The sequence below is a fragment of the Synchiropus splendidus genome, chromosome 3, assembly GCF_027744825.2.
Source record: "Synchiropus splendidus isolate RoL2022-P1 chromosome 3, RoL_Sspl_1.0, whole genome shotgun sequence".
Lineage (NCBI taxonomy): Eukaryota > Metazoa > Chordata > Actinopteri > Syngnathiformes > Callionymidae > Synchiropus > Synchiropus splendidus.
This window is the reverse complement of record NC_071336.1, coordinates 6,497,255-6,515,960: the sequence shown is the minus strand read 5'-3', so window position 1 is coordinate 6,515,960 and position 18,706 is coordinate 6,497,255. Positions and strand designations below refer to the sequence as shown.

Sequence of the window (18,706 nt, the reverse complement as noted above, 5' to 3'; positions counted from 1 at the left end):
ACAACTGATCCAAAGGCGGGTTTCCCCTCAGAGTGTTTTTACACTGTTTATGATACTTTAGTGCTTTTTGGATTTCATATTCAAATATATCAACATAGATAATGACTGCAAATGAAAGGGAAAGTGACTGCAGTGTGGCTGAAGTGCGCCACTGGTTGGTTGGTCACCAGTGTGCACAGTGGACTTGGCTAGTGTTCAACATTACTTCAGCCAGACAGTGATTTCATTGGCGGTAACTCTGTTCCAGAGGCCCATCATAAACTCATTAACCTGTATCCTTCAGTGCTAAAATCCACATAAAATAATGAGGGCAGATTGTCAGGAGTAAAACCAAATTCACTGAGAGATATAGACCGTTTGAGAAATATGACCTTTGCAAAGGTTGGGGTGTTTCGTCAAGTCAAGTTTCCTGTTTTTTCATGTCGGTTCTGGGGGGATCTGAGATGTGGATAACCAAAAACTTCTCAGGCTTCTGTGATGTCATGTTGTCTTTAATTCAGAACAGAAGGACACAGCACTTGTCCAAAAAGCATCTAACAGAAAAGAAAGTCTGAAACAATGGCAGGAATAATGAATCCAAGTGGATGAAACAAATGTTTGGCTCCTTTGTTTTTCCCACCCGACAGGACTGAGCCCAGAAGAGACCTTTGCTGCTGCATTGATGTGAGATGAGAATCTGAGTGGCATCACAGGTGTCCACCAGGAAGCAGCAGCAGGACTTGGATGGTGGACATGTGTCTGAGTCCATGTTGAGCCAGGAGAGACTTGTCTGTCAAGTTCTGGCTCTGGTAGCACACACGGAAGTCTGAGGCTGAAAGAGACGCAACATGTTTAAAATGAAGCCACGGTGAGATAAAACTACATCTATCAGCCACACTTGACTCTGTGTAGTGTTATAATAATAATATTAACATTGTTATTATTGTTCTTATTATTGTTCTTACTAAGAATAAGAACATGAATAATAATAATAATAATAATAATAAGTATAAAATTAAGAATAACAATAACAATAACAATAAAAACGTAATAATTTGTTTTAAGTTGCAAGATAAGACTTGCGACAATAGCGAAGAAACGAAGTCGGTCTTACTGAGTTGCAGTTTCGTTTTGAGAATCTCTTTCAGCGCCGTCACGGTCATTTTCCCGAACTGCTCCTCATTCTGACACAGATCGAGGACCAAACTGTCCCCTCTGGGTCCGCTGACGTAAAGCTGGATCACCATGCTGCTGCCTCCTCGGGTGGGATGAGACACTTGGTTCGAGTAGAACAGTTCTTTCTGATCTGGCTTTTTTCATAAGACCTCCTCCAAGCAGAAGTCACGTGATTTCTGTGAACTATGGACGAGATCATAACTCACCTAACGAAAATATCTGGAGAATGAACAAGCAAACATGGGCTTCTGGAATTCTAAACCCGCTGCGGTGGAGAAATGCTACGACCCGAAAGACCCCAACCTGAGGTTTGTGGAGCGAGAGGACGAGATGGACGGTGAGAGGGAAGGAAACCCAGTGGAATCAGCTGATGATGATGTGCAAAGTATTTGTAAACTTGGGACCAGTAACTTGAGAAGAAGCGTAATGTGAAATGACTAGACTCAGACCAGGCTGTAGCATTTAAAAACACGTGGTTTCCTTCTTTTGACAGAACGCGTATTTTATGATTAATCCTGATTCTGTTACAATTATACGGGTGTTTCGATCCAGCTCCGTTTTTGCTTCAACGCTGTAGTTCTCTATTTCTAAGAAGTATGTCTTTGCTTTCCTCGGAGGAACAAATGACGCCATTTAAAAGTTTTTTATTCCTCGTTTTAGATCCCTGCACCTTTAGAAATACATCACTTTGTAATGTAGTTATTGTTATTATTTATAGCTGTATGGAATTGACAACTAAAGAATGCTATTGTTAACCTTATTTTACAGTGACTTTTTTCTAAACACACTTAAAAATAAAGCCCTATATGCATCTAAACCTGCCATTATAAGGTTGTTTTTTAAAAAGTTAATGATCTTATTATTGTTATTTCTGTTCATCAGTCTTGTGCGTCAACTACAAGTCTCCAAGAGCGCTGATGTCCTGCGGTCACTCCGTCACCCCCATGTCACTCACAAGTTACTGCCGTCGTTTATTGGAAGAGGTAAATGTGGCCGTAGAGCTGATACTGAACTCACCAGTTCTCATGCAATATGACGTGTACATCTTGTGTCACTGAGTGGAAGGAGACAAAGGTCATCATAATCAAATGTCATTATAAAGCAGTCTCGCATTTTCCTGTTTAGATTGGAATTACAGGATAAATAAAACATATTTTTAATGTTTCACTGTTCACAGCCTTCAGCTGAACACTGAACACGTTCAGACTGACTTTATTCCCTTTTGTCGTCTCAGGGGCGCAGCAGGTTTGTGTGTGCTGTGTGTGAGGAAGAATGGTCCTTCCAGGAGGTTCAGAAAATGGCTCTTCTAACTCCTCAAGAGGCTGATGACTTTAAGAAGATGATGTGGGAAAACTATAAAGAGGAATTTGAAGTCAAATCTGTGAGTTCAATCAGGTATTTCTTCTTGTATGTCCAACACTCTAAAACTTTCTCCAATGTTTCCTTCTTCTCCTCCTCAGTGTCCAGGCTGCAAGTCATCTGTCCTGAGAACCAACCCCAACAACCTCAGTGTCAAATGCACAGTTTGCAGTGCTGGTAGAGTTGGGAGCTTCGTCTTCTGCTGGCAGTGTTTGAGGGAGTGGAGAGGTCCAGCTCCTCGAGCAGACTGTTGTGACAACGAAGGTTGTAACACAACACCCCTGGAGACACTGAAGAACTGTCCAGACATTGTCTTTCAAGATTCAGATTTAGCCAAGGTCACTGGTTGCCCTTCAGTGCGGGCCTGTCCCACTTGTGGTGTCCTGGTGGAGCACAATACAACAAAATGCAAGTACGTTGTTTGCCGTTGTAATGCAAATTTCTGCTTCATTTGCTTGAAGATGGAAAAGGACTGTAATACATCAGGTGGCTGGTTTAAACTCTGCAGTGACGGCGTGGCTCCCAGACAAACTTCCATACCTTCTCGGCGACATGTCTGAAGGCAATGGAGAAGCAACATGTAAAATAAGCAAGAATGAATAATTTTACAAGATCTCAATGTAATGTGAACCATTTCTTCTTTTGGGGCTTTAAAAAAAGAAAAGAGAGAATTCCTTGTGCTTTCATATTCCCAAAATTATGGTCAGGTCTGACAGATTCTAACTGGTTTGATAGAATGCCAACAGCTCTCTGCAGTTGCATTGAGCTGCACTGTTATTATATAGTTACAAGAGAACGGGAAACAGTTTGGATATCAGTGTTCGTCAGTGATATTCTATGTATTGAAGGCAGCTGGAGACGGGACTCACAGCGGCAAAGTTAGAAAGAGAACAAGAGCTCACGAAAGAGAAAATCAGGAAGTGGTTAACACCAGAAAACAGTTCACGGGTCCACAGCTGAAAATAAAACGGGTTTGTGCGCCATCAGCATACTGCGTGTCAGTGTGTGTGTGTGTGTGTGTGTGTGTGCAGGGGCAAACTCAGAAAAAAAAACATTTCTATTGAAAATGTACATAAACACGTGTGACACATTTGGAGGTATTCAATCATTTTGCATGTGAAAATTTGTGCACTGACTGGATGTTGTGGAGGCTGAGACGATTCAAAAGAGAGCGGCGTGTGTGTTAAAAACCTGCTTGAGAAAACCATCAACCGCTTTTGCGATGTGGTATGATGGGGTGTCGTGTTCTGCGATTATCAGAACTGAAGCAATTGAGAACAGATGTCCTTTAAGGGATTTATGACAATAATCATGAGAATGTATCACTGTACTGAACACTGTTTTGGAGCTAAAAACGGCAGTCTCACAGGTTTATGCCATTACACTCAACCATGACAAATGGGGAAAGTGGAAATAAGCATGTGAGAGACCTCAGTTATCGAGGTCATCAGGCAGCAATTCAAGCCTTTGCTATAAGAGCGGCTCTTCAGTCTGCTCCTTTTCTCAGTGTAATGATTGTAATTGACTGAACTGTATGCCGTGTGAAAATAAAGAAGCCATGTGGTATAATAGCTACAAATGTCATGTAACTTTGTAATGTAATATCGGAGCTTGACATAAACATTCATTCATACAATGCGTGTATGTTTTGTTGTTTCATTTTTTGTTTCAAAATGGAATAAAGAAACCGTATTTTGATTTTGTTTTCTTACTCTTCTGTGTTTGTACCCTTTACCAGAAACACTAATTCCAAATGTGATGGGCTGCCAGTCAACCCCATAGACTGACCATGACCAGATTTCCTTTGCCATCTGGTGGCGATTGATCTACTACCATCTACCGCCTTATTAAAACGTGCATGCTCCTGAGCAAGTGGCACAGCCTCCAGACCACTACCGCTGCAGTGGCGTCATTAATCTGACACAATTTAACAGCCTGTCTCTGAATGTCCCCTGGGAGGCAATGGTCTTGCACTGAGAACGCCTGCACGAATACTGGAAATTCATACTTGGTTTAAACTAAACTTGTTTAAACTAATTTGTTAAGAATGTTGACATCAAATCGAAGGCTGCAATTTACTTTTGTAATTGTGATGTGTCCTTCAGTGCCACCGTGCAGACCTCGTAATCCCTTTGCTAATGCAGTTATATACAGGTGTCTTGGGATTACCACCTCCATAAATCTCCTCTTTGGTCTTCCTCTCCACCTTCTGCCTGGCAGTTCCAACCTCAACATCTTCTTACCAATGTACTGGCTATCTCTCCTCTGTACATGTCCAAACCATCTCCATCTAGCCTCTCTGACTTTGTCTCCTAAACACCTGACATGTGCTCTCCCTCTGATATACTGCTTCCTGATCCTATCCATCCTGCTCACTCCCAGAGAGAAGCCCAGCATCTTCATCTCTGCTACCTCCAGCTCTGCCTCCTGTCTTTTCCTCAGTACCACTGTTTCCAAACCATACAACATTGCTGGCCTGACCACAGTTGTGTACACCTTCCCTTACATCCTTGCCAACACCCTTTTTGTTACACATCACACCTCCAATGATTCCATCCTACCTGCACCGCTTCTTCACCTCTTTCTCACACTCTCCATCACCCTGGACAGTCGAGCCTAAGTACTGAAATCCCCCACCTTTTTTATCTCTCCATCCTGTAACTTCACCCGTCCACTTGACTCCCTCTCATTCACACACGTATTCCGTCTGACTGCGGCTAACCTTCATTCCTCTCCTTTCTAAGGCAAACCTCCACCTCTCTAGCTTATCTTCCACTTGCTGCCTGCTCTCACCACAGATCACAATGTCATCTGCAAACATCATCGTTCAAGGGGCTTCTTGTCTAACCTCATCTGTCAACCTGTCCATCACCATCGCAAAGAGGAAGTGGCTCAGAGCTGAGCCTTGGTGCAGTCCCACCTCCACGCTTTTTTCAAAAGCAGATTACATTGTATACATGCAAAGAATTATAGGAATAAGCCAACTGAAATGATAAAGCTAAACTGTTACACACGTCCATTATTATTTATTATTTGTAGTTTGTTTCTTGTTTTCCAGTCATTTAAATTAGTGTAATGTCCAGGCACATCCTGCAGTGGCAGGACAGAGGCGGATTTTGAGGGATTCACAAATGGGAAACAACCAGAGTAGCCTGCGACAACATGCAACAACATGTACTGTATGTATGTGTCCATACAGGGATTCATTGGTCTGGCAGCATGATATGTTGGAGTTACAGATGCAATAGTGAAGTCTTATCAAAAATAAAAACATGACGTGAGGAGACACGAGGTGAGCCAGTTGCAAGAGTAAATCAACAAGCATATATGTTCAAGCATATTGAGTACAGGCCGGTGTGGTGTGGTCCAGGGAAGCTGGGTGGACTCTTGCAGAACACTTCCACTGTGGCAGAAGGACAGCAGACAGAAGCCCCATGACAGTCAAAGCGACCAAGGCACATATGACCAACGCAGCGGGATATTTCCAGGGTGCACTCCAATTTAGGTCCAATTCTGTTGTTTGGTGACTGAAAAGGACAACAGAGGGAGATCAGAGTCAGAGGGCGAGCTGGACACATGATGACTTGGCTTCAGAGATACCTGGGGACAGAAGTGCTGGTATCATCCCATAGCCGTGACACATCAGGATGGAGACACAACCGTCTGTCGGGACAGGAAACCCAACCCTCATATCCTCTCACCTGAACAATGACAACTGTTGCAGTATCACCACCACAATGTGGAAGAGCGTTTTCATTACATCCAACACATCTCATGAGCTTGAACTGTGATCTGCCATCATTAGCTAACACAAGACACTTATCATGAATCTAAACATCATGTTATTTTGTATGAGGGCTGCCGCTGTGCATCAATAATAATAATAGTTGAGATTTCATTGTTCCATTTGCATACAACAACACTGAGCGTTTATCGTATGCAGGAATGAGACACAAGGTGTCACAATCATCACATCTGCTTGAAAACATGAATAAAATGTCTGGTACCTGCACTGCTTCACCAGCTGGGCAAGCCACCCAATCAGCACCAGAAACCCGGATCTGGTACTCCTTTGGTCCAGTACACCTGTGCCTGTAACAGCGTCCGACAACTGCCCTGCCCACCGTCAGCTGACTCGGGTTCTGCAGGAGGAACGAAGTGGAGTTAGAGTGGGAGTGGAAGGAGGAGCACAGGAACACACAGACTGATGACACAAACCTGCGTGGTTAAGTTGGAGAAGAAGCACCGGCTGTCTGGGCCATAGATCTCGCCATGAGCCTCAGTTTCTCCAGCAAAATTAGGAGCATTTGCTTTGTTTTGACACTCGCTCTGACATTAATGGAAGACAGTTTGGTCACTGGCTAAAACACAAGCAGCGTTTAAAAAGAACCTACTCCTGTCTTCAGCGCTTTGTACATTCTACACCCATCCAGGTACAGATCTGTTTGGCACGCCCCCTTGTGACGATGTAAATAATGACACCCTGGCCCACTGAAAAGAGGGTGAGATTATAAGTGAGTTGTTAAAAGAAAGATGAGTTTATTGACTAGAGGCTTGACAGACCTGTGAGTGCAGAAGAAGGAGGAGGAGGATTTGTTTCTGCACGTTAAGGGGGACCCAAACATGGCTCCTTCCCCTGTGAACAACCCTGCTTACTCATACTCTTAGAACAAACTGTACATGTGCTTTAACCTTCTGACCTTCTCCCCAGACGAGGCTCTGCGCTCGGCTCAGGTTGACGGAGTACCAACCCATGTCCTGAAATGCAGCCAAGGTGACGGGATCAATACGGACCGTGCTCGGCTCCTCCAGCATGGCGGCCATGATGGACCCTTGTAACACCCTGGACTCCCAGTGGGAGGATACACCACCCGGAGCCTCGTCCTGAAAAAGAAAAATTGAAATTAGGGGAATCCATGGCAAGAAACCAGGATGGTCCAAGCACCTGGTTCTCTAGGGGCCCTCCAAGTTCCAGCTCTGGTGAGGCGAGGTGCCTCTGCAGTGCTGCGATCACAGAGGGAGTGAAGAGTCTCATCTGGCCAAACTTATCAGTGTGAGTCACTTTACCACGATGGGAACAGCCTGCCACAAACACACTGATCAGCTGAGGAGCTCACGCAGGACAAGACGCAAAATGATTCCATTTGGATCATTTCAGATTCAGCTCATCTGATTATAGTAGTCTTGCAGTACTTGGTCACAGGACCACTTTTTAAGGGTTTCGGTTTTCGGTCTTGTCTTGATCTAGGACTGGGCGGACTCCAGATTTCTATTCAAGGCCAGTCCAGACTGACAGAGAAAGCTGTGATAATTGGTATGCACAATTTATAAAAACAGGGTTTTGGCTTTTTTGCTCAGTTTTCTGTGATTCTGTTTTTTCCTTTGATATTTATTAAAGGGTCTCAAACTGCTCCACAAGAGGGCCATAGTGGCTGTCTTGGTCTTGAAGCGACAGCAGACCCCCCTCACATCACAGGTCTTAGCAGGTCAAGCTTTTCTAGTTTGTTTCAACCTTGGGACGAGGAGCAGACTCTCCAGGTGGCAAATAGGTCTTTGGAAAACCCGAGTGTGTGGAAGAGTTCATGGATCATGGCCTGGGAAAACACACAACACCTGTTTCTTTGTTCAGTACTGACTGGCAGTCATAAATGTCATCATTTGAATCATCTTACCAGCACGGTGGCTAGGTGGCTGTACGTCTCTGCTGCTAACCTGTCCTTGCAGATGACCACCAGGCCAGCCACTGGTCGACTGGAGGTGTCCACCTGGCAGTGGACTGCGTAGGCAAAAACTCGTGGCTATAAGAACACAAACCATTCAAGATCAAAAACGGTGTGAAAGGGATATAGGGACACTGCATCAAAACACACAGTCGATTTAGCTTGCATACAGACTCTCTCATGAGCTCACCACGGCCAAATTCCTCAAATAGCGTGAGGGAAATGTTAGTAACCTTTTGCTGTCCAATCCATTTCATGAGCTGTCAAACCTGTCACGCGTTGCCAGTTGTATTTGAGAGTTAGTTTGGTTCTTCTGCTGGTTTGAACGTTTGTTGTTTCGTTCCTGTTTTGTTTTGCTGAGGTTGGTCTTGTCTTTCTACGTGACCTTGTCTGTCTTGTCTGCATCCCCCTCTCATGCCCTCACTTGGGCTCTCGCTTTGTCTCCTTCATCTGCCCCTCTCTTCCTGTGTCCCTTTCTAGGTGTGTTTTCGTCTCCTGTCGCGTCTCATCAAGTCATCATCTTGTCAAGTTTGACATGTTCTTGTCATGATGTCTGCTGAGACTTTGTACCCAAAAGCAGGAGACAGAGCAGGATTGGAGTCAATCACGGTTAAATCCAAAACAAAAACCATAAGGGGCGACTTGACAAGATGAGACTGGACTCGACCCAACTTACTTGACGTGGAAACGTGACTTAAAAAAGCATGTTTGAATGTAATGGGAAGAATAAATCCTAGCATGTTTTTGTCAATTTTGCATGTCAAGAAGCTCACACATACATTAATATAACTGTTAAAAAATGTATGATTGTTACTTTTTCTGTTAAACAAAATGTTATGTTTATTCTCAAATTCTCATCATACCTTTGGAACATGTTTATCAGACATAGCAAAAACCCTTGGGGAGCCATGATCCCAGACAGATCTTCTCACTTCTCCCCCATGTCCTATATCACATGCATGGTAGTCCTTCCTCTTCTCTTTTTGCCTGAAACTTCCATTTCAAACTTTCTTCATCCAACAGGTTCCCTGTCTCTCCTCTCCATGGAAAACATTGTGAGTATCATTGACTGCCTAAAGGTATCACCAATCTGGTACTGTAGTGCCAAAAGTTTCCACAGGAGAATGGGTACTTTACTGGAAAGAAAAGCTAAACCAGCATCTACATGAGAAAAATGGGGTCAACAAATTAATAAATTATATAACTGTAGAAATGACTATTTAATGTACATCCGTTCTTGTTGTGTTGTCATAGAAAAGGCACATACGATTAGCAAGAGAACAGATTTCTTAAAGGAAACTACCCACCCTCTGAACTACAATGCATCACCAACTCCAGATTAAATGTTATTTTGTAATTTTCAAACTAAACATGATTAACCAAACACATTCCTAAAGTGCGGATGGTCGTAGCAGTCCATTAAAACCTTTTTGATTCATTACTTCGGAGGTTTCTTTACTTTTTTACAGCCGAAACTGAAGGAAACTTTTCGACCTTTCGGTTCGGTTCGGTTCGGGAGCCGACACGTGCGGAGCCCCACAGTTAAAGAGTGAACCACTTTAGTTAGCACCTTTGACAAGTGCGCCCCTCAGTGGACGATTCGCGTGCACGCGTGACTTACCTCAGCTCTGCACTTGTCAGTGGTCTGTATGCGCAGATAAAGCAGGAAGTCGGTGTCGGGAAGTCCTGCCCCTTGAGGTCGGAGGACGACCCTGCGGGGTGAATCAGCCTCCGGGAACAGGTCACATCCTGCAAGGTGGTCATCTGGGATCTGTGGGATGTGAGCGCAGTTGCTGATAGGAAATCTTGACAATGAAAATCAAGTTACCGTCCAGTCGTACAACAGTGTGAAGGCAAGTCTCTCCTCTGTAGCTGGCCATGGCTCCGCCGCACCTGCAACAGTCCTTTTATTTGATTTTCATCTCTCTGTCCCTGTAATTCTCCCGGTGACTGGATTGTCATTGACGAAAACAACTACAACGTTACAGCAGATCCATGTGCCCATCTTAGCACCCAGTCTTTCACTTTCCCAAGAGCTACTGCATGAACACACACATGACACGGCAGTCCTCATTCCAGGTCTCAGCTTGATGCAGCCATCCAGCGTCTCCAACTGGAGACTCGTGTCACCATAATGTTGGTTGGAAAAGTGCCACATAAAGGTATCACTCTACTCTTTACTTTTGTTATGCATATGAGGACCGGCGGACGACAAAGGCTTTTCTCTGTGGGACTATATGTAAACACCTGTGACAAAGGAGAAGCCGACAAGATGACTCGCTCGAATACAGTACAACAAACGTGCACACAAACACACACACATTTGTAATCCATCTTTGTGGGGACATCATGCTTTCCCCCCACAGCGTGTACATACATTCTTGTATTTCTATCTTTGTTTGGACATTTGGAGGATTCTCATTGACTTTCAAGCCTTCCCCAGCCGCTCACCCTGAACCTAACCATCCAAACAAATGGCCAACCTGAACCAGGGCCTACACCAAAGTGAAACCCATTTGTGATGACCCAGTTTTTTTGTTAATCCTTTAATTCACCAAAACTCAGCCAAATGTCCTCACAAGAAGATGTTTCCCCCTGAATTGGTCCTGACAAGAATAGATAAACCAATCCCATGCACATACACACACCTGTTGAAATTGAGAGCGCTTGGGTCTTTCCAAAGAAACTTGCAGTATTTGTTGGCATCTCTGCTGAGAAGCAACGGTCCCGGCGCTCTGTTCACTAAACAGAAAGGTTTATGCATCATCACAGCGCAAACTGTACATGACTCACAAATCATATACAAGAAGCACAACTTCATTACGAGTTCAGAAATGTCCAGGACTAAGGAAAATGTGGTTTCAGCCCCGACTCTACAATAAACCAGATGCAACCTGAGATTCAATGGAACAGAGTCTACTAAGATTATTGTAAAATGCCTGTGCACTAGCAGCGATCATAACTCACAAATCCATCTATTATGGAAATTGTATTTACCGGTCAAACAAAAATAAAAAATAAAAATAATTCTTGTGCATGTTACCAGAGAGCAGAGAGGAGACCATCTTTACAGCCTGTCCAACCGCCATGCTCAGCCTTCCATTCTCAGTGTCTGACATGCTGTCGCTCTCTTCAACAACCCAGGTTGTAATTCTGATGGGCTTGAATGCGACTTCAGCCTGCTTGCTCCTCTGCTTTACTGGCAGTTGTTGCTGGGGTGCGAGTGGGGTCACCCCATGCTCATTGACGGCCTGTGCTGCTCGGACCACACGCACGCGGGACTGAACTTGATCAAAGATGCATTTCGGAAGAGCTGGAGGGAGCAGCCCCATTAGAACCATCACCCACAGACCAGGGTTGGAAGGAGGTGTGGGCATGTTTGTAGCTGAAACAAGAATGTGACACGGATTTATCAAAGGTCATCCTCGCTGCAATGAAAGCAACCACATCATGAAATATTCCACAGACAGTGTTTGTACACCTGCAGTGCTTCGGTACCGTATATAAGAATGATGCTGGAGTATGCTAGCAAAACAATTAGCTACAGGAGGAAGGTACATTTACCTGAGAGAGAGTCTTGGAGGTGCACTCACAAAAGCTGAGGGTTCTGACTGACCTGACCTCCCAGTGAGGCAACGATTGCCTTCCTTTGGCATTTGAATACAGAGTCCACAGCCACACCTGCTTGCTTGGGTGTCAGACCTTCCTCATCTCCAGTCAGTGAGACAAAGACACACATCAACAGCTAAAAGTGCAAATTGTTTAATCTCAGCCACATTACTCATTATTTACAGTGAATTTGACCCTTAACAACCACAAAATCACTCATCAACCTCATTCAAGGAGAATTAACCTTCAGCTAATCCACCTCTAAAACAATACATTCAGAAACCAACACAAAAGACAATGTCAAGCTAAAAAAAAAATAAACAGCACAAAATGTACATGGACTACAGATGGCACATCTAGTTGTGATCACATTCCACTCGAGAATACAAAAAAAAAACAATCAAGTGGAGAATGTTAATTTCAGATCCAGTATTTCACACTGGAATGTCACTCGTGAAATTCTGGCACCTATACGATTGTCTGAAGTTTGTGAAACACTTTCCCCATCCATAAGAGGGCATCTATGAGATAAATAAGGGGAGAAAGGGGAGTGTGTTTGAAAGCGGGACTTAATCTACCCTGTCTTTAAAATGAAACGCTTTCTGCTTACTGGGAGACTTACATGATTTGATGGGAAGTACAAACATGGCAACTAAGAAGGTTTTATACGATTCAAAGACAGCAGTGTGCACAAAGCCTTGGATTCCATACATGAGGACTGAATACAACATCATTTGATAAATAAAACTGGATTTGAAAAAGGGTTGTGAGGGAAGCATGTGCCTGTGTTTCTATGGGCAGCATTAAAATCTTTCTCCAAGAAGGCACTTAAATAAGAGGAACACTATCTAAAACGCCAGGCTGGGCGCAAGTGGCAGGAGTATGTGCCGAAAATCAAGGGCTACAAACACTCCTCTGTCTGAACAAGAATAAAGCTCAATTGCATTCACACAGATAAATAAAATGTGACAGCAGCTTTCTGTCCCATCTGGATAGGGAATATTCTTCTGTGCAAACGTTTACCTTCAATGTGCAGCGCAGCATTAAACATGTGCATGTCCAACACACACCTACGCTCACAAACACAAGTCTGCCATGCTTCGCTTTAAAACGGCAAAATACTTGATAGTGAAAAGTCCAATCTGATATGAAGAAACTTGGAAAAAAGGCACCAGACTAGCACAACAGGATTCTCATGATCATTCCTGTGCTCAAACGCATGGGGGTTTCAGTTTTTATCAGTAAGTGGCTGGAGCTGAGGTGTGTGTGTGGAAGCTCTGGCGTCACTCAGGTCAGCATGGGCACGTCATCCTCTGAGGTGGTGTCCTCAGACAGGGGAATCAGCAACACGTCGTCATCCGAGTACGAGGAAGAGAAGGTGGGCGAGGTTGAGAGGAGAATGGAGTTGGTCGAGGGGGCTCTGAACAGAGAGATACTCAGACCAAGGGTCTGAAAGATTGAGGCAAGAGAAGGGCTGCTTGGGGGGACAGCCACAGGGGGTGTGAGGGAAGTGGCTGCCGGAGGTGCTGGAGGGGCATATGGGGGAGGAGGGTAAGCAACAGGCGGAGCTACCGCTGCCGGTGAACGGGATGACACGACATGCTGCTGCTGCTCAGACTGAACCAACAGGCCCAGTTTTTGAGGCACGGGCTGGTTAACTGCCTCCACCGCAGAGGAAGAGCTGGCTGTAGCACAGTGAGGCTGTTCCTGGGCAGGAGGGGCCCTGTCTGTCTGCTGCTGGCTGCCAGAGGCTGTCTGAGAGGATCTGGAAGGAGGCCTGGGGATGAGGCCCCACCTCCGCATGCGACGCACTGCTCTCCGGATGAAACGGGGTCTGCGTCTGCGGTGTGGGGAGTTGGCTGCATCCTGGCGGAGAAGCTGAAGAATTCCCCTCAGAGACAGCGATGACGTCTAGCCGAGAAAAAGAGATTGGAAAAATTAGGGAGGAACCACATGTGTTGACAAAGCAACTGTGGGACAACACATTCATTCATGTCATCAGCGTTACACATGATCCATATAAATATAAATATATACATACATATATATACAGTATATATATATATAGACAAAAGTAATGTTCACCTCATTTGGGTTTTCGGTGGGGAAGTCCTCCACTGGCGGTATAATACCTTGTGCAATCAGCTGACCATATGAGGGCGGAGCCTGCTGCTGGATGAGCTCAGCTTCATGTCGGCTGATGGGTGCGAACAGGCTGAAGCACAATGATGTCACATTCAACTGACTGCTCTATAGACCTTTCAAAATATACTTTGGCATTTCATCTTTTGAAAATGACACGTCATTCTGGAACCGTGTACAATGAAAAAAAGAAAACTACGGAGACACACTTTAACATGACATCACAACTGCAGGAACAATCCATCTGGCAAGAACACACATAAATGGCGGTACACAAGTAATTTGCCATTTCTGCATGAGCTATACTAAAAATCACGCACCCTTCACATAAAGCAACACATTCACGCGTGGTCAGTTACCTGTACTCTCGGGTGCGTAGTGAATACAGTTTACATGTGCAGCCCATAGCGATGACCAACAGCAGCCCACACACCAGACTCCCGACAGTTGCTGCCGTGATAACCTTCCGAGGAAGAGTGACGGTGCAGTTGAGTTCATCTGTGCCATCCTTGCAGTCTATCTGCCCATCACAGCGCCAGCTTTCAAACACACACCTGCAGACGTGGAGAAGGCATATGTAGGTGAAATTGGTTTGTTACACCCTGTGATTTTTTTCCAGCTACCAACTTGAATCAGTCAGTTTGAAAGTCTTACTTGAAGATTCTGAACTACAAATAATTTTGACTCAAATGAATATGCCCTTACAGTCATCGTCGAGTCATTGTGACATGGTTAACGGTGACGGCCAAGAGAAAAGTTGACCCCAAAATGAACCATGGATTAAATAGATACCACAACCTTGTTAGCCTCTCTGGTACTGGTATAGGAAGCTTTACTTATACGTGTCAATAGGTCATTTCTTATATAGTACCTATGACATGGAATGTGGGGTGCTCCAGGCATCAATTCCGGGACCAGCCTTTATAGCTTTTTTAGCTTAACACTTGGACGCTTCCACTTGGCCATATCATAAAGAGACACACAGCAATGGTTACAGTGAGCACAGTGAGGTCGATACACCTGTATCGCCTGAAGACACAACGGCAACAAAAAAAAAAACGTATCAATCCTTGACCGCTCTGGTGATCAAGTAGTTAACATGTAATTGACCCTAGAGTGAGAACAAACACATGAAGAAACCCATGTCGGTGGAGCCAGCTGCCTCAGGAGTGGACCCAAGGATGGCTGAGAATGTAGATAGTTTGAAAAGTAATCTTATGTTGTGTCGCGTTTATATAAACACATAATGTCGACTGTTTGCATGGTGGCTTTACGACTGAGATTCTTATGCCGAGACAATACTTTCAATACCTCTGGCATTTCCCCACAAGGGGTCGCACAACCTGGGACACAATTTCAGGCCAACAATGGTGAGCATTCAGGTGGCATGTAGCCTCATGTTCTACCAGCAAATAACGGCCTTAGATCTGACTCTGTACTTGGATTGTAATGTAAAGGAGTAACAGTTGCATGTTCCTTGAGAATAAATATGATGGGATGATGCGGAAACAGCAAGACAACATGCACGTTTCGTGTTCTGTGAAATTATGTGCCAGTAGTTATACGATCTGGGCATCGTCACAGTTGTAGCAGGAAGGAATCCCCGAAATGGTAGAGTTTCAAAGAATATGCAAAAAAAAAAATGCTTACAACTAACCTGTCGCTGTCGCAATGAAAGGTTCCTTTTTGGCACACCGTGCAGTCCCGCTCATCACTGCCATCGGCACAGTACAGCTGGTAGTTGCATCGCTCACTAACAGGATAGCACACTGGACGGCCAGGAAAGTGGCTGGATGCTACCATTCTCTGTCCGGCCATTCCACAAGCAAACTGGTTCAGAGAACAGCCCTGACACCCTTCTTCATCTTTCCCAGTCTCTGGGCAGTCCCACATCCCATCACATTCCTGCTCCTTAGTGAAGCAGCCCCCTGCTGCACCCCCACAACGGCCCTCCCCGGGCGGGCAGTAGCTCCCAACATGAAACGTTGCATTGAAGCCACTTCCAACGGAACCTGGAAGGGTCTGATATGTCAGAGAGAGCAAACCAGTGTGGGATTCAACCTGGACTGGTTTGTTATTGAAGGCACTGGTAATCTACAAAAGTAAAAAAAAAACATGTCAAAATCAATTGAAACAAATGCATAAATCCAAATCATTCTTAACAAAACTCACAATCTTGATGACATCCCCTCTGCCTTGTTCCCTGTTGTGGACTGTTAGAGTATCACCAGGTCCAAGCACCAGCTGCTGGATGTCCAGTCTTAGAGGTCGAGAGTCCTGGGGGTCCAGCGTCCAGACACAGTAGAGTGGGGAATCCCGAATGGCAGGCGGCGAAAAGGTGCCATAAAATGTTTGAAGAAGTCCCCCACATGGCCACTCAATGGGAACAGGGGTCACAATAGGTTCCTTTCTAATCAGGGGCATTCTATTGATGTCTGAACCTCCAGCATCACCACAGGCCTCCTCATCAGTACCTCGGCCTTCTCCTTCACCAAGACATTCCACCTGACCATTACAGCGCCAAGAGAGAGGCAGGCAACGACCTCCCAAGCATTCAAAGTATGACAGTGGACATTCACCAGTATAAGAGTCTGTGGGGACAACAAAAACATTGCCTTTAGCACAATTGACTCTGACACCCTAATAATACTATTTAATGATTCAAAAAAAAAGTCTGCGTACCTCTGGAAAATCTCAAGCGAAACACTGAGACAGGGTAATCATGTGGCAGGAAGTGGTGCATCACTGTAATATTTCCACCCGGGAATGCAATTGGCTTTGGCAAACTGGATCCACAAAGGAAAACAGGGTCCCCACCGGCAGAAGACTTGATAGACACCCACTCCTTTTTACAACGGGTAGAAAACTCAATAAAGCTGGGAAAGGGGTAAAAAAACAGGGTCGTGAAAAACCATCAACTGAAATTCTAATGAAAAAAAAAAAAGAAATTTAAATCTAGATTTTTTTCAAAGAATAATCCATTGTAAAGCATCCATCGAATGTATATGAATATCTTCTAAATATATTAAGTTTGAAAAAAACACGACACAGCTAAAAGTAGTATCTGGCAAGCTAAATGCATTGTTAGAATCTTTTTGAGGAAATGCAAGTCAAGAAGAAAACGTTTTAAACAGAGTTATCAAAATATGAGACTTATCAACAAGGAGAACGTGAACTTATGCTTTCTATGGCGTATAGCTTGCCGTTGCAGCATATACCTGATAGTGACAGGCTCCTCGTCAGAACCTTTAATGATCCAACAGTCATTTGTGGGACCAAAGCGGTAGGACCAGCTGGAATATGTAGAGCTCTGGATCTCTCCCTCCTGAATGTCAATCACTTGGAGAGAATGTCCACATCGTTCTACAAGTCAGAGAGAGGAGCTGGTTAAACATCAGGATCATTAGCATTAACTTGTTTCATGGTACTGTGAGAAGTGATGACTGATCTTATTTCTTACCCAGACTGTGTGAAAGGTAGCACCACCCAGATTCTGGATGAAAAGACACAAAAGCAAAAAAGGTAAACAGTCAATATTGCCTGAAGAAATTCGATGCAGACTTGAACACGTTGAAAATGTATGACTATATAGTACTCACGTGACATGAAACAAAGCAGAAGAGCAAACGAATTGAAGGCGACAGTCATTGTGGCAGTGCTCCTTGTCCAGATATGAATTTTAATGGTGTTTTATGGGTAAAAACATGACCGTCAGAAAACCTCCATCACTATGTTCGTTGTTCGTTTCAGCTGAAAGACAGAAATTTAAGAAAAGTTATCTAGGATGTTTATTTGTTTAGATAAACGTAATAAGAAAGCATCTCAATGTACAGTATGAGAATCAAGCTCACGCAATCAAACAGGTTCAAAACCTATTGTGAGTAACAGCACCCACATAACCACAACTGAGTTCCTTCCTCTGTTCCTTTCTTCACTGACGCCAGTGCGACGAGCCTTGCCCTCCCAAAACCGAAACTTTAAAACTCCATTCTCTCAGTCAAGTGATTGTGTAACAGCATTGATTACCAAACCAACAGTAATCAGGGAATAGTTAAGAACTATCACATAATGTTCCATCTGACCTCAATCGTGGCCCGAGTCAGCATGTTGTACAGTTTGGATTCAGAGGGCACCAGGAGAGCAACTGTTAGCTTGCTATCGCTAGCCTTTAGCTTTATAAGCGAGCTAACGCTAACATCCTCACTTCTGTTGGATCGTACTGGTGCCCACAGCCAGTGAAACAAGATTTTTTAAATCCAAAAGATGTTATTTGGTTATTTGGCGATAATACATGAGCAAAAATCCACAAAACGGTAAAAACAAGCTTCGCATAGCTCCTTACCAGGTCAGTCGGAGTTTCTTGTTGACAAGTTTTAGCTCCTTCCGTGCTTCCGTGTGGTTAGCGCGTGACAGAAGGGGCGGGGCTTGTGACGTCATTTACATGTATTTTCAAGTGTTTTCATGAATCAATAAAAATCACACACACACATATATACACACACACACACATATATGTGTGTGTGCATGTATACATATATAGTGACTATATATAGAATCACTTATTTAGGAAAATGATTTCGAAATGTAATATAACAATAATACAATATAACGTGATCGTTTGAGCGATGTTTGTGGTGCAATATCTATTTTAACCAGAGGATGTCACTGTTGTTTTATTATAAACAAGAAAACCTAATTCACAGCTGGAGAGAGAGGCGCAT

General features: G+C 44.1%; 3 protein-coding genes across 4 annotated transcripts; 1 reads left to right on the top strand and 2 right to left on the bottom strand.

The window, feature by feature from the left end:
- The first annotated feature begins 274 nt into the window (after positions 1-274).
- LOC128756113 (uncharacterized) lies at positions 275-4,166 on the top strand. Of its 2 annotated transcripts, none has more exons than XM_053860334.1 (4): positions 275-1,492; positions 2,038-2,138; positions 2,390-2,536; positions 2,616-4,166. In XM_053860334.1, exons 1-4 carry the CDS (start codon positions 1,396-1,398, stop codon positions 3,072-3,074), a joined length of 804 nt encoding a protein of 267 aa, XP_053716309.1. In that variant the 5' UTR covers positions 275-1,395; the 3' UTR covers positions 3,075-4,166. The 2 variants fall into 2 exon arrangements, with proteins under 2 accessions (XP_053716309.1, XP_053716310.1); XM_053860335.1 differs by having other exon boundaries at positions 275-1,463; positions 2,616-4,165.
- A 1,431-nt stretch (positions 4,167-5,597) lies between these two features.
- Positions 5,598-11,611, bottom strand: LOC128755928 (ciliated left-right organizer metallopeptidase). Its single transcript, XM_053860040.1, has 10 exons — positions 11,278-11,611; positions 8,187-8,312; positions 7,460-7,518; positions 7,215-7,398; positions 7,078-7,150; positions 6,909-7,005; positions 6,733-6,843; positions 6,522-6,656; positions 6,115-6,215; positions 5,598-6,041 (listed from the first exon to the last, which is right to left on the bottom strand). The coding sequence occupies exons 1-10, from the start codon at positions 11,609-11,611 to the stop codon at positions 5,846-5,848; spliced, it is 1,416 nt and encodes a 471-aa protein (XP_053716015.1). The 3' UTR covers positions 5,598-5,845.
- A 369-nt stretch (positions 11,612-11,980) lies between these two features.
- lrp10 (low density lipoprotein receptor-related protein 10) lies at positions 11,981-18,402 on the bottom strand. The gene is made up of 10 exons (XM_053859649.1): positions 18,328-18,402; positions 17,585-17,735; positions 17,446-17,478; positions 17,204-17,348; positions 16,668-16,861; positions 16,158-16,576; positions 15,643-16,079; positions 14,345-14,539; positions 13,929-14,058; positions 11,981-13,754 (listed from the first exon to the last, which is right to left on the bottom strand). The coding sequence occupies exons 2-10, from the start codon at positions 17,631-17,633 to the stop codon at positions 13,131-13,133; spliced, it is 2,226 nt and encodes a 741-aa protein (XP_053715624.1). The 5' UTR covers positions 17,634-17,735; positions 18,328-18,402; the 3' UTR covers positions 11,981-13,130.
- Positions 18,403-18,706: the final 304 nt, after the last annotated feature.

What these genes read in the sequence shown, in the direction of transcription:
- LOC128755928 (XM_053860040.1), bottom strand. Translation starts at nt 11,611, where the DNA reads ATGCCCACACCTCCTTCCAACCCTGGTCTGTGGGTGATGGTTCTAATG. An exon ending in GGTCTCCTCTCTGCTCTCTG is followed by an intron (nt 8,313 to 11,277) that starts GTAACATGCACA and finishes GTGTTCTTATAG; the next exon opens with CCACGAGTTTTTGCCTACGC. An exon ending in GAGGGCCCCTAGAGAACCAG is followed by an intron (nt 7,399 to 7,459) that starts GTGCTTGGACCA and finishes TTTCTTTTTCAG; the next exon opens with GACGAGGCTCCGGGTGGTGT.
- LOC128756113 (XM_053860334.1), top strand. Translation starts at nt 1,396, where the DNA reads ATGGGCTTCTGGAATTCTAAACCCGCTGCGGTGGAGAAATGCTACGAC. An exon ending in GCCGTCGTTTATTGGAAGAG is followed by an intron (nt 2,139 to 2,389) that starts GTAAATGTGGCC and finishes TTGTCGTCTCAG; the next exon opens with GGGCGCAGCAGGTTTGTGTG. An exon ending in AGGAATTTGAAGTCAAATCT is followed by an intron (nt 2,537 to 2,615) that starts GTGAGTTCAATC and finishes TCTCCTCCTCAG; the next exon opens with TGTCCAGGCTGCAAGTCATC.
- lrp10 (XM_053859649.1), bottom strand. Translation starts at nt 17,633, where the DNA reads ATGACTGTCGCCTTCAATTCGTTTGCTCTTCTGCTTTGTTTCATGTCA. An exon ending in GAGGAGCCTGTCACTATCAG is followed by an intron (nt 16,862 to 17,203) that starts GTATATGCTGCA and finishes CCCCTTTCCCAG; the next exon opens with CTTTATTGAGTTTTCTACCC. An exon ending in TTTCATTGCGACAGCGACAG is followed by an intron (nt 14,540 to 15,642) that starts GTTAGTTGTAAG and finishes CCACGTCTGCAG; the next exon opens with GTGTGTGTTTGAAAGCTGGC.